Source organism: Brachypodium distachyon, chromosome 1, assembly GCF_000005505.3.
Source record: "Brachypodium distachyon strain Bd21 chromosome 1, Brachypodium_distachyon_v3.0, whole genome shotgun sequence".
NCBI classification, from domain to species: Eukaryota; Viridiplantae; Streptophyta; class Magnoliopsida; order Poales; family Poaceae; genus Brachypodium; species Brachypodium distachyon.
Genome location: NC_016131.3, coordinates 63,939,633 through 63,954,588, shown reverse-complemented (window position 1 = coordinate 63,954,588; position 14,956 = coordinate 63,939,633). Strand labels below are relative to the sequence as shown.

At 46.3% G+C, this 14,956-nt stretch overlaps 1 protein-coding gene across 1 annotated transcript; it reads left to right on the top strand.

Annotated features, from left to right (window-relative positions):
* The first annotated feature begins 1,527 nt into the window (after positions 1-1,527).
* Positions 1,528-2,870, top strand: LOC100827640 (bZIP transcription factor 53). Its single transcript, XM_010230412.3, has one exon. The coding sequence runs from the start codon at positions 2,039-2,041 to the stop codon at positions 2,585-2,587; it is 549 nt and encodes a 182-aa protein (XP_010228714.1). The 5' UTR covers positions 1,528-2,038; the 3' UTR covers positions 2,588-2,870.
* Positions 2,871-14,956: the final 12,086 nt, after the last annotated feature.

Here is a 14,956-nt window from a genome sequence, read left to right as displayed (position 1 = left end):
TAATCTTAACCCTAATCGGATTAACGGGTGAACAAAAATAGGCTCTAATATTACCAGATTAGGCGTCTGATACCAATGTTAGAACTTAAGATTCATTAGGCTAAGCTTAAACATGCACCGGCAATTAATTAGAGCACTAACAGTAGAGATAATAGGGAGGTTCATACGTGCGATGGAGGACGATGCCATTGTCGTGGAGTCGGTGGAGAGATGAAGCAGTGGCGCCGCCGTAGAGGAAGTAGGGGAAGTAGTCGATGGAGGGGTTCTGGTGAAGCTCCACCTTCCCTCAGGTCGCCACCTGCACTGCCCCGGAACGGGAGCAGAAAGCTCGGGTCTTCCCGTCGTAGACAGTGCTTCCCAGATCGGTTTGGGTTTAGGGTTTCGGGGTTTCGTGGGCAAAACGAGAACGAGAGTCTGTCAACGTCTGCTGCCGATCCCCTTTCTTATATAGCACTGCATGACAGGGGATCAGAACCATCGATTGGTTTGGCAACCCCGATCAGGGTGCGTATCGTTGGGATAAGGCCACGAACATTGGTTCGTGGGCCCCACCCCTTATCTTAATTCCTTTTGACTCGGTCTAAGCAAAGATCATCGAACAATGGAGGCATCAACATGCTTACATACGCAAAAGTACCTGGCGCCTGCTGATTGATCTTTTGCCCAAGTACAACAAATGCGACAAACCACACAATCTTGGACTAAAGGATGCGTATGTCTCTAGGTGCGTTAATTAATTTACTGATTTGATTTACCAACCCTCAGTTACCAGCCATGCCACGGCACAGCCTGCCCCTGCCTAGTGCGTGCTGAGTACTGGCCGAACACGACATGTACTATATTGCTTGCATCGCCCTTGGGGTAAAAACTATTCGTCACCCCAGCCACCCGGCAAAGGCCAGGACATCTCGATATCGCCATCGCATATTTTTTTAACCCCAGAACACGTATGAGAGCTCATTACTCCCAGATTCTTGAGCGACTTTTCGTCGGCGCCGGACCATGCATATACCTCCATAGTAGTCATCGACAGAAACCGCTCGGTATAATACTCTTTCTCAACTTATACGCTGTGCCTACATGCCGTAACACTGAAGTATAGCTGCAGCAAGTTGCATATTCTGCTGATGACCTTGTGTACTCCTATGTTCGTCCTGGTGCACCATTTTTAAGTTTCAGGGAAGTAAAGAACACCGGTGCACTTTTGGTCAGACAGAGGGACACTCACCTCCAATTTAACTGTAGTTTAAAACAAACTGGTGACTCGAGCCCTGGCAAATTAAAGAAACAAAAACTCACCAAATCAACAGTGAGCATCATCAGAGGGGGGAGATACCGAGATATTAAACCCCAGGTTTGTTTCGTTCATGGAAGTTGCGTACGTACTTCCTTGGCATATCTGGAAATTTCACGACATGTTGCTGAAGCACTGACAGCTAGACACTTGATTTCGAAACCAATTGAGCAAAGACAACAAGAGCGTAATTATAGTTTACGAATTGGTTGGTGCACACGCAACAGCACAAGCGAATTTGGCCGGCGCGTCCGCAGTTCCGCACAGAGTGCACGTAAAATGAAGGCTGGCTAGTCTCTGTAGGTTCTTCTTCCTCCCTCCTCCTGACCATCGCCCATATATACACCTTCCTACCTGAGAGCCTAATCATTCGCATCCTTCAAGCTTCAGCGGAAGTGGTACCCGCACCGTCCATGTCGACGCCGCCGGCGCCTAGCCTACACCACATCTGCTGCCTCCACTCTCTCTCCATCGTCCTCCTCTACTTCCTCTACGTGATTTCCTGATCTGCCCCCACGATTCACAAGAATTCGATCGAACAGAAGCCTACCTTGGTTTTTGTTCGATCCAAAACCACATTAGTAAGTATTAGTTTCCTCTTTGTAGTGATCTTGTGTGTTTCCCTCCTTCCAAGCAAGCTCGATCTATTCTGCACCTTTACTGTGTGTTGGTACAAGTACACTGTCAGTCCGTCACTAGCTTCTCGGACATCGATTCATTCCTCTACGAGCGAACTAGAGATCGATGGTTCCGCGGCAGCGGCCGGCGCTGGCGCCACGCCGCCGCGCGATCACCGAGGAGGAGCGGCGCCGCAACCGGATGACCTCGAACCGGCTGTCGGCGCAGCGATCCAGAATGAAGAGGCAGCAGCGGGAGGAAGATCTGGCCGCGCAGGCGAGCCGCCTGAAGCTGGAGAACGAGGCCATGCGGGCCGCCGCCGGCATCCGGCAGCAGCAGTGCCGCCTGCTCCAGCAGGAGAACCGGGTGCGCGCGGCGCACGCGCGCGAGCTCTACGCGGTGCTGCAGCTGCGGAACTCCCAGCTGCGGATGCTCGGGCAGGCCGCCGACCTGCCCCTCGACGTGCCCGAGGTCTCGGCCCACCTCACGCAGCTGTACGGCGGCGGCCCACCAGCAGTGCCGCCACTGCCGCCAGAGATTTATCAAATGCTGCAGTTCCAGCCGCCGCTGGAGCGACAAATTGATCAAATGCTGTTCCAGCCGCCGCTGTCGCCAGAGATTGATCAGACGTTGTTCCAGCCGCCCGATGATGTCATGGACGATGAAGCTAGCTAGCCTCCCGAGTGGCGCTGAATCGGGAACCATGTACTACTACTACTACTACTCCACTATATTGTGTGTACGTACGTAACTACGTTGGCGTGTTTGCGTTTCTACTGTACTGGTAATCTGGTATGATGTGTGCTATTGCGTCCGTGAGTGCTGACTTGTCGGTCCGCTCTGTGAAGTCTGGACTACGTGTAAGACTGCATGTGGTGTGCTTTTTTTTTTTCCTTGCGAGAAAGACTGTGGTGCGCTCATATATATTTTGAATAAAAATCTGGTGAAGTTGTGTGTACACCTACCTGAATCCTAAACCACACATATATACTGAGAATTTGAGATGATGCAACGACGTGCAGATAGCAGATCAGATGCATACAGAAAGATCGGTCGAGAGCAAAAGAAAAACATTTCGATGTATGTGAATGCTGTTATGGTAGTGATAGGTGGTTTGGTACATTGTTTACCCTTTCGACGAGCTTTTAGCCTTTTCTATGGAACGCGGATCCGGAGATGTCGCCATTATTCTTGCTCGCTACGAAGAAGGAACAAACTAATGAACGCCGAGTCGCTACCATCCTGACACGGACGCTGACGCAACCGATGCTGACAAAGGGGCCGGCGACAACCCGAGCATACTGTACGTGACTAGACGTCGATGCGTACGTGATGCGGACCGACAAATTAAAACTTCTCGCGCGCCTCAAGAGACTTGCGTGTCGTCACCGCGGGCCGGTGGGGGCGCGAGGCACGGACCGCCGCGGCTGGTGCCGGCCGGACAAATGCATGCTTCCGAAAGAACACACGCAGCTCGCTGTTGACGGATCAGCCGGGCTTTGGCTCCGTCGACTTCAGAGCATATACATGCATGACGCCGATGGTTTCGTTCCGCTCGGACGATCTTGTGTCGAAATCAGAGGCAATTAAGCATCTACATGTGCAAGTGGAAGGGGGCAAATAACTCTGCGGTCTTTTACGTAAACAGTATGAGAAAAGGAGATCTTTTACGGTACAATTTACTGGGAATAACGAGATATTATACTCATCTTTCTGTTAGACTTGAGCTGATTTTCTTAATGTTCATGCAATCGAGATAGATATGTCATCCTACTACGACTTTGTACCGTATCGCATGTCTAATTTGTGTGCACCGATTTGCTTTAGTTTACACGTCGCCATAATTTTCTAGATTAACCATATACCAAAAATTGTCTATATTTGCGCCTCTGCGATCCTACCACTTCTTATATGTGGCAGTGCTCTATGGAAAATAATTTGGCTTTTATTTAGATGGTTTGCTATCTGTTTAAATGTTTTTATTCCTAAATACAAAATGTTTAAATTTTGTCGTAAGTCAAATTTCTTAAATTTTAAGAAAGTTTATAGAAAAATGTACTAACATATGTAATATCAAATAATTATCGGTTTTTAAGAAATCACAGGTTTTTAGTTAGAGATCAGTCTACGTGCCTGTCCGTTATAGATCTTAAAACCAACGATAACACGTGAGAGAGAGGAGAGTGGAAATAACACTCGGATCTTAATACAACGGTTTTGATACGTCAAGTAAGCCTTTTACTTAAAAACCAGACGACTGAGAAATAGCCGCACCCAACAATTTTATCATGAAGACATGTATCATTACGGATTTAATAAAATAAAATAAATTTATAGAATATAGATGTTGGTTTTTTTTATAAATTTGACTACATTTTTAAAAGTTTGACTTGAGATCGAAGTTAGAACATCTCATACTTTTTTTAGCATGTGAAGTTGTGAACGCCCGACCTGTGTGACCCGTCTGCAACTCAGTCTTAATTTCCTTTTTTAATGGATGGATTAGTCTTAATTTCCTTTTTTTATGGATGGATTAATCTTAATTTCCTGAACGTGTATGTACTATACGTGTGCGGATTCTCCTAATCAAGGAACACGCGCACGCAATTCTCCTGCTACCGACCCGGCCATCGACCAGCTAGCGCGGCGTAGCAAAGGCGACCGGCGCGCGGCGGCAACTCGGGTTAGGATTTCGCAAAAACTGGATTTCAGTTATTCTTTTCCTTGGTTGCTCTCCCTATTCGGATCCGATCTCGATTCAATCCCTGAACATATTGTCCTAGCTTCGTTGTGCCCTAAATCCTGATCCAGCCGCCGACTCTCGTGTCCCCCGACGCTTCAGGCCCTCCGAGCTCGTTGATCTGTGAGCATCTCCGCCGTGGGCGTCTTCGCCCTTCCACTGGCGAGGGAAAGCTCTCCTCACCACTTCCTCGCGTCAGGTTGCGACCAATAACACCGCCGGTACCGTGTACCCCGTACTCCCAAATTGTTTTATTGGGTTGCAAAATTGTGTTGCGATTCGGAGGGATGCCGCCAGAGTACCACGGAAAGGCCAAGATGCCTGCAAACTCAATGCCGCAGACTTGTCCCTTTGAAAAGGAGAATCCGTACACAGGTTATGTGCCACAGAAGCAGATAGGATCATCTCAACTCCGACGCCGGCCACCGGGCATCCAATGGGCTTCCAACATTGCTGGCTTGAGCGGAGAGATGCCGCAAAAGCTCCATGAAAAGGAGGCGGCGGGCAGGCGCTCAAGTGGAGAGACGGCAGGTAGACGCCCAAGCGGTGGAGTATAAGATTGCACGGTGAGATGTTGCAGAAGCAAAAGGAGAAGGTGCGTACGAGCTCGATGGCACAGAAACACCTTGAAGAGGAGATGATGCATACACGCTCCAGCAGTGGGATGTCACAGAAGCACCGTGGCAAGGAGCCGTTGCCGGCTATGGGCTCGCCCGGAGAGATGTTGCGGAAGCAAAAGAAGAAGGTTGGAACGGGCTCGATACCACAAAACCGTGCAAAGATGTGCCCCCCGGATCAACTCCAACGCCATCCCTCAAGTATTCAAGGGTCCGTCAACATAACTGAAGCACGTGTTGCTAGAGAGAAGCACACGAGAAGCAGTACATCATTCCCAACGAAAAGTACCACTCCACAATTCAGAACAAGAACGAGTTCCCGCTGTTCCAACTCTGGTATTAGGCGTCCTATCGATGCCCATGACCATGGCAACACTGTGAGTGTTACCCAGGAAAGTAGAGAATTTGCCGCAATCAAGATTGCAAAAGAAGCATACGATGCAATCCGGAAGCTGAATGAATTGAGATTGGGAGAGGATATCGGCTTTGAGGAGTACCGTGGATATTTGATGAAGCTGCCAACCGATCCTCATGTTGATACTTGGCTCGCAGAGCCTCCTTGGCTCCACTGCTAAACCTACAGCTTTGAGAAACAAGGGAGGCACGAAGTTTGGCCAACCAAGTATTAATCGAGGGGGAAACATTGTTGAAAATAAAGTCGTTTCTACACTTCCAGAGCTCCCAAGCCGCAGACATAAAGACCTCCCGATGGATCGCTGGCAGGATGGCCCCCTTGGTCAGACGCAGACGATGAAGACATGAGAGGTTGGGGGCATTGCCAGGCCATTGGATGCCAATACGGAGCCAGCAGTCGAAACTGAAGGAGCAAAGAAAAAAGAGGTTGTCCCTAGTTTCCCTCGAATTGCCATTGCAGAGGCCACAAGACAACAAACCATCCATGTTACAGCACTTTCTGTCCAACATATCTCTGTTGTAGAGCCGATCACAATTCAGAAGCCAAATGAAGCCTTTGATCTTGGGGATGCATTTGTTGCGCCAAATCCAATTCGTGCTCTCATTGGCCTGGAGGCTAGCAAAGCGGTGTAAATAGTAGTGCTTGGAAGAGAAGGCACCCGAGCCCCAACGGCATAGCCAGAGGTCATGGTCCTGATGATGAAGAGAAAGCTAAACTAAAATGAGGAGGATATCCTGCAGCTCTTGAAAGGCATGGGTGGATAAAGGAAGGGCGAACAACGCAAAGTGATCATCCACACCAGTAAAATCTTGAAGGGAAATATCCTTATCAATGGCAAAAGAGTAAGCGCGCGGGAATCTATCACAGAGAGGGAGGTTATCCTCCCAGGCATCCTGCCAGAAGGCGATGGAAGAGCCAGATCCCGGCAGCACCTTAGTTGCCTCCTTAAAGGCAGGGACAAGGCGAATCAGATCCCTCCACCAGAAGGAACCAAAGCTATTATCACAGCGGGGCACCGAATTCAGGTAATAAGAGGACCAGACAAGATTAACCCAAGGAGTGTCCGTCTTGTTGTAGAACTTGTGTAAAAACTTGACCATCTAAGCTTCATTGAAGACCGAAAGATTAAGCACTCCAAGCCCGCCACAGGCTTTAGGGGCACAGACTTTGTCCCAGGCAGCAAGAGATTTACATCTTCCCGTGATTTCTGACTTATTCCAGAGAGCAATCCTGTGGCATTTTTGCACCGCCTCAATGAAACCTTCTTGGACCTTGAAGACACCAAGGGCGAAGGCCGGAAGCGCAGAAAAGACCGATTTGACAACCTGCAGGCGCCCGCCAAAGGATAGAAAAGAGGAGCAAGAAGCAAGCCTTCTGTCAATACGATCAATGATGGGCATGAGCTCCTGAAGCTTAGGTTTGGTAGTGCCAACTGGAAGGCCAAGACATGCGAACGGGAATTTTCCCACAGAGCATCGAAGAGTGCCAGCCAAAACTTGAGTTTTCTGCTCGGAGACATTGATGGGAATGAGGCAGGACTTGGAATAGTTCACCATCAGACCCGTTGCCTGATGAAACGACTCCAGGAGGGATTTAAGGCAGAGAAGATGAAAGCTGGAGGCTTGCATAACGATCAGGGTGTCGTCCGCATATGGGACAATCGGGAAGTGCTCATCGCCATTCGGGATAGGAAGGCCAAGAAGATTCAGGTTGAAAGCGCGGTTGATGATGAGTTGCAGGAGATCTGCAGCAATGACAAACATAAGGGGGGGGGGGGGAGCGGATCGCCCAGACGGACCCCACGGAGACAACTGAACTGCTTTCCCCGGATACCATTAAGAAGGATGGAAGAGGAACCTGAAGTAAGCAGGTTCTCAATCTAGCCAACCCATCGGCCATCGAAACCAAGATTCGGAAGAATGGCAATGATGGCCGAGTGATCAATCAAATCAAAGGCCTTCTCAAAGTCTAGCTTGATAACCACAATCTCTCCGCGTGAATGCTTGCACTGATGTATATACTCCAAGGTCCAGGCGAGACAATCCTGAATGGTGCGACTCTGGAGGAAACCATATTGGTTGGCATGAACAAGTTGCAGAATGACCCTTTGCAGACGGAAGGAAAGAATCTTGGTGATCAGTTTGAGGCAGGTGTTGAGGAGTGAAATGGGCCGGAAGTCATTGACAGACTCTGGGGACAGAACCTTGGGAATCAGGGTGATGAAGGAGGAGTTGATGCAGCGAAGACTGACATTGTTGAGGTAGAACTCATTTCACATTTCATAAATCTCAAATCTGATGATCTGCCAGTAGGACTTAAAAAACTGACCATTGAAGCCATCAGGGCCGGGAGCTCGGTCACAAGGGGAAAGCCTAACCACGGCATCGATTTCATCCTGAGAGAACGGGGCCAACAGATCATCCAATCCAGGGTGATGACGGATAAGGGCTGCAATTTCCGGAATCAGGACGCAAGGCTCGGCCTGGCCCAAGCGGTCCCTGAAGGTTAGCCAGAGGGCTTGGGCCTTATCTTGATGCGAGTCTGCCACAGAACCATCTGGGCCACGCAGCTGAGGGATGGTGTTGCGCCGATGGGCTTTGGTGGCCCAAGCGTGGAAGAATTTGGTGCATTCATCTCCTAGTTTGGCCTAGTGAATAGAGAACCTCTGCTTCCAAATGATTTTTTTTTTCAGATTTCTGAGCCTAGCCACATGAGCCTTAAGTAAAATTCTGAAATTGAACTCATAGGAAGCGGGAGGCCTAAGTTCTTCCAGACAGTCCAGCTCAACAATCACCATTTCACTATTGCCAATCCAAACATCCAGGTGAGGGGAACGCTTGCTCCACAACTTAAGCCCCCTACGCACAGCCTTGAGACGTGCCACAACTCCGCCAGCCACACTGTTGGCACGAACCGGCAGGTTCCAAAATGTACTGACGACGTCAAGGAAACCGGGCATATGAATCCAATAATTCTCAAAACGAAAGACAGTAGGCTTGGGGATATAAGTAGATATACTAACCACACAGGGAACGTGATCAGAGGTAGTTCGAACAAGAGGTCTAACAGAAGTATTAGGATGGTTGACGACCCAAGCGTTGGAGGTAAAGAACCAATCAACTTGCTCCAAGAGGTGATCTTCTTGCATGTTACTCCAGGTAAAGGCACGCCCAAGAATGGGGAGTTCATTGAGTTCGAGAGCAACTAAGACGTTGTTGAAGCTGAGAATGTCCTGAATATTGCCACCCGGGCGGTTACAATTGTCCAGGGAGCGATAGAGGTTGAAGTCACCAATGAAGAGCCAATCCTGCCTATCCCCAATATCGAGAGAGCACAGCCAGTCCAGGAACTCCGACCTCGCATCCGCAGAGCAAGGGCCATAGACGTTGACGATGTGAAAGCAATCGGCCGACATGTGGGATCTGAGCATCACATGGAGGGCGAAGGGGAGCGAGTCAATGATGGTGCCACTAAAAAGAGCCACATCCCAGATCGTGATCGGGCCCCCAGAATTGCCAATAGACCCTGCGGCCGGCACCGAAGCGAAATGATCAAGCTTGTGAGGGGCAAATTGCTTGACATAAGCAAGATCAAAGTGCACCCTTTTAGTTTCCTATAGACAGACAACAGAACAATCTCTTTCCAAAATACGCGCACGAATCGCATCATGTTTACCAAACGCATTAATGCCACGAACGTTCCAGCAAAGGACATTCCACGACCGAGAAGCAGAGGTTGTACTATTCATTACAACAAACAGAGTAGAAAAGCAGACACGACCAAAGCACAACAGTGGTCGACAAAAACAACAGATTTAACACAAAAGGGGCACATAAACGACAAACCAGCCGACAGACAGAGAGCATCAAAAGCTTCCTCCACAGGGTTAAGGGTCCCCAGCTCCCTCTAAGCATCTGGTGTGGTAACATCAGGCACGTCGAGGTTGGTCAGCTTGTCGGTCTCCACCCCGGACGTAGCAGCAGACGGCCCAACCATCGGGGCGGAAGTGGTCGACCCGGCATTGGAGGCCGGTCGAGACGGGGAGCCAGGTGAGACGACAGTGGAGAAGGCAGGGTCCGCCACAACAACGACGGACCGGGATGCGCAAGGAACCATCGCCGTGGAGGCAATCCTAGAGGCAGGGACGGGCGGTGGCATGCAGGGCCTCCATGGCCGCCTGCCCGCGAGGGCAGCTCTCGCAAGAGCCGACCATTACACGCTCCATTTTAGAGATGCCTTGCTCAATTGGAAATGGTTCCTTACAAGGAGAAATTTACACAAGAAATTTTATCCTTTGTTGACTCTGATAATGCTTCTCTGCATCAAATTGCTTCAACTATAGGAATTAATTTGGGAGTAGCAATAGATATGGTGGACCACAATGTGGGCTTGCTCAAGGATCTTGAGCAAGCTAGAATAAATTTCTATTGCCAACATGATAGGGCGCCTGATTTAGGTGTTCCTAGTAACAATATTGTTGGCTTAACTGGCGATAAGCTTCTAGATGAGTTGTTAGCTGATCTAGATGCTGGACCAGCTTGATGCTGCTGTTGAGGGAGATGGTTTTCAAATGTTTGTGAATAAGAAAAATAAAAAATCGAAAAGACATTCACCTGACATTGTTAGTGTGAAGGCACTGCTTAAATATAGAAAAAAGAAAAATGAAGGGGGTGTTCTGGAATATTAGGGGGATGGGGAAGGAGGCTAAACAGAGATACATTAGAGAACTGATTAATGAACATCATTTAAATTTCCTGGGTTTGCAGGAGACAATGAGAAATGAGTTCTCTAATGTTGATCTAGCTAACTTGGGGGGAAGGGGCCTTTTCACTTGGAAATGGGCACCATCCAGAGGAAGATCTGGGGGGGATTCTAGTTGGAGTAAGGGACTCTGCTTTTGACATAGTAGAACAACAGAATGGGAATCATTATGTCAGATTGCTTCTTTTTGATAGAAATCATGATGTTAGATGGAACTTGATTGTGGTTTATGGGGCAGCTCAGATTGAACATAAAGAGGAGTTTTTAACTGAACTTTCTCAGGTATGTCAAGATAGTAGCTATCCTATTTTGGTGGGAGGGGATTTCAACATTATAAGAAGAGAAACTGAGAAAAATAAGGAGGATGGTTATAACAGATGGAGCTTCCTATTTAATGCTATCATTGAGCAGGCTGGCTTGAGAGAGTTAGCTTTAAATGGGAGACAATTCACTTGGTCAAATGAACATGATGACCCCACTTTTGAGAAATTGGATAGGATATTAATGAGCACTGATTGGGAGGATATGTATCCTCTCACAGTAGTTACTGCCCTTGATAGGATTCTGTCAGATCATGTTCCTCTGATGTTGGATTCTGGGGTGCAGCTTAGGAAAGACCCTGTGTTTCGTTTTGAATCTAGTTGGTTTGAAAGAGAGGGGGTGAGAGAAATCATTGCTGAAGTTTGGGCTTCTGCTCCAAATCATTTAATTTCTATTGATAGGTGGCAGTGGATTTTGAGAAATATTAGGAAAAAACTAAAGGGATGGAATAGGAATGTGGATGCTTTGTATAAGAAGTTGAAGAAGGAAATATCAATTCAGGTGACTGATCTTGATATTCTGGCTGAATCTACATGTCGTACTTCAGCTCTATTGGAGTTGAAGAAAGATCTAGAACTACAATGCAATAGATTGTTAAGGCAGGAGGAGCTAAAGTGGCAACAAAGATCTAAAGAGAAAGAGGTTTTGGAAGGAGATAACAATACAAAATATTTTCATGCTAAGGCCAATGCGAGAAGGAGAAAGAACACAATCTTATCTTTAGAACAAGATGAGGGGGTTATTGAGGGGGGAGATCAGTTGATGTCTTATGTCACTGATTTTTATAAAAAAACTCTTTGGACATTCAAGCACTGCTGGGATTTGCCTAGAATGTCATAATATTAAACAAATTGGTGAACCCCATATTTCTGGTTTAGTGGCTCCTTTTACTATGGATGAACTAAAGTTAGCTATCTTTAACATGGAAAAAAAAAGTCCCCTGGACCTGGTGGAATACCAGCTGAATTTTATCAGGTTTATTGGGACATTGTTAAGCATGATCTTTTTTCTTTATTAATAGAGTTTTATCGGGGGGGGGGGACTTAATATTGAGAGGTTAAACTATGGAATTATTACATTGATTCCAAAGTGCAAGGATGCCAAACAGATTCAAAAATTTAGACCAATATGTTTGTTGAATGTCAGCTTTAAGATAATTACCAAAGTATTGATGAATAGGTTGTCTTCCTGTGTTAGGGAGGTGATCTCAAATAAACAAACTGCTTTTCTTAAGGGAAGGTATATTATGGAAGGAGTTATGGTGCTACATGAAGCATTAAACTTCATTCACTCTAATAAACAATCTGCCATTTTATTTAAAGTTGATTTCGAAAAAGCTTATGATAAAATAAAATGGCCTTTCGTATATCAAATGCTCAAAGCTAAAGGTTTTCTTGATCTTTGGTGTGACTGGATGATGGGAATTATGAGAGGAGGCAGGTGAATGACTACTTTGGTCCATACTTTCCTACATACACTGGCCGATCCTATGTCACCACTCCTTTTTTTTATCTGGCTGCTGATGCCTTACCAGTTTTATTAGAAAATGCTAATAGAACTGGGCTAATTAAAGGGATTATTTCTGAACTAGTTGATGGGGGGTGGGGGGGTTAACATTCTGCAGTATGCAGATGATACCATTTTCGTGATTCAGGATGATGTAGCTAGTGCTAGAAATCTCAAATTGTGCTATGTGCTTTTGAGCAAATGTCAGGATTAATTTTTTTTCTTCACAAAAGTGATTTATATTGCTTTGGTGATGCTGTGAATAAAGAACACATTTATAGTTCCATTTTCACTTGTAAGAGGGGTGAGCTTCCACTCACTTACTTGGGGATACCAGTGGATGCTGTTAGAATTAGAAATAAGCATTGGAAAAATGTTGAGAATAAGATGGAGGCTAGGCTGGGATGTTGGCAGGGGAGGATTCTTTCCACTGGGGGGGGGGGGGGGGACATCCTTATTAATTCCAGCCTTAGCAGTATACCCCTGTACATGATGTCCTTTTATGAGTTACCTGTTGGGGTAAGGAAGAGACTGGACTTCTTTAGAGCAAGAATGCTATGGCAGGAAGGGGAGGGGATCAAGAAATATCATTTAGTGGCCTGGGATAAAGTTTGCCAACTAAAAGAATTGGGGAGCATGGGGATTCTAAATCTAGATGTTATGAACAAAGCTTTGTTGGGAAAATGGATATGGAAACTCTTTGATAGTTCTGGGCTTTGGCAGAAACTTTTGCATAACAGATATATCAAAGGAAAGTGCCTGGGGGGAATAAAGCATAGGGCTGGTGATTCCATGTTCTGGTCTGGAATACTCATTTAAAGGACAAGTTCTTTGGTTTGTGCAAATTTCTGGTGGGTAATGGTCAGAATATTCGTTTTTGGCAAGACTGTGGATTGGTTCAAAACCTCTAATGATTCAATTTCCAGTTTTATATGAAATTTGCTTTAGTAAACAGATCTCAGTGGCTGCGGTGGTTTCCAATATGGGGACTGGGGTGTGTTTTCGTAGAACTCTCTGGGGTGAGTTTTTTTGTAGATTGGCACAAGATTTTGCAAATGTGTCAAAAAGTGAAACTCACTTCTGGTGAGGATAAATTTTGGTGGACTTTAAATCAGAATGGAAAATTCACTGTTAGTTCCTTTTATAGACACACTTGATGTGGTCTACAGTTGTTTATACACAAAAGTTCTTGTGGGGGATTAAGATTCCTCTAAAGATTAAGATTTTTCTTTGGTTAATTACCCATGATAGTATATTAACCAAAGATGTTCTGCAGTATAGGGGCTGGAAGGGTGATACTAGATGTCAATTTTGTGGCCTTGAAGAATCTATTGATCACTTGTTTCTTCACTGCGCCTTAGCTCGTTTTATGTGGAATGTTTTAAAGTGTGCTTTCAGTTTACCTGGAATGCCAAAAACTGTTAAGGAGATCTGGAGTTCTTGGCTGCCCTCCTTTTCTGGGCAGACCAAGAAGCTGATGATGGTTGGAGTTGCTGGGTTGCTTTGGACGCTGTGGAATATTCGTAATAAGGCTTGTTTCAACAATGCCAGGCTAACTTCTCCATTTGGGGTTGTAAAGCTGCTCTGTTACTGGCTTAATAACTGGTCTGTTCTGCAGAGAAGGGAAGCAAGTCAAAGCCTGCTCAGGTGGGGAATAAGGCTGATTGAACAAGTGGCAAGGGAGATCTTTGAGGCTTCGAGGGGCTGGAATCCACTTCAGAGACGCATAGCCTGGTGATGAAGCTTCTATTAGCAGGTTTCTTTTGTTGCTGCAAAAATGGATGCTGGGTTTGAAGATGGTGCTTTCTCAACTACTGATGCTGATGGTATTCTGAGCGAAGACAGCTGTGCTTAAGAGAAGGTGGTGGTTGGGCGCCTGTTCTTTTCTTTGAACTGTAGCTGTCTAGCTGTTGTCAAGTCAGTTTTTCATCTAGAGTTGAGTTCTCTGGTAGCTAGCTGTTTTTGTTTCAGTTTGCTACTATTCTCTTGTGTGGACGAACCTGAACACTCTGTAGCTAGTTTCTTTATGAGAAATCGGAGAGGGAAAACCTCTCTTTATCAAAAAAAAACAAGGAGGAATTTACCACAGCATTTCTCATGAAGATGCAATTTTTCACGTGCTTTGAGGAAGATGGCATATTAGACTGGTTCTTCCACTCTGATCTCTGTATGCTTGCTCCTGAATGACTACCAGCGTCTTGTCCCTCGGAATCATGGTGATTGTGAGTACGCTGATTGGGATGAGTACCGCAATTATTTTCATAGCTATGAGATGCAACATGAATACATGGAGTACTTCATAACATTATTAAGGGAACTTAAGTGGTTGGGAAAATGCGTGTGTATGAAGCCTCAATCTCGTATTGAAGACATAATATGCACCAGAGGAATTTATCAAGCAACTAAGATCGCCACTGGCTTTTCCAAGATCACGGGGAGTTTAGCTTACATTGGCTTTTATGAGTGTTTAAATTATATGAGCAATGAAACTACTTGGTGTGAGGGATCTGATGGCCTCTATTTTGAGATTTGGCAGCGGGTTACCCAACAAGAGAAGAGTTTCAGAGCTGCTTTGGAGGAAGTTTATATATTGAACAAGTTTCCGTTACGGCAAGATAGCATGAAATTTGCCCTGGAGGGTGATTGTTCCTTCATGAAATCGGAGTTTCATTCTTGCACGAAAG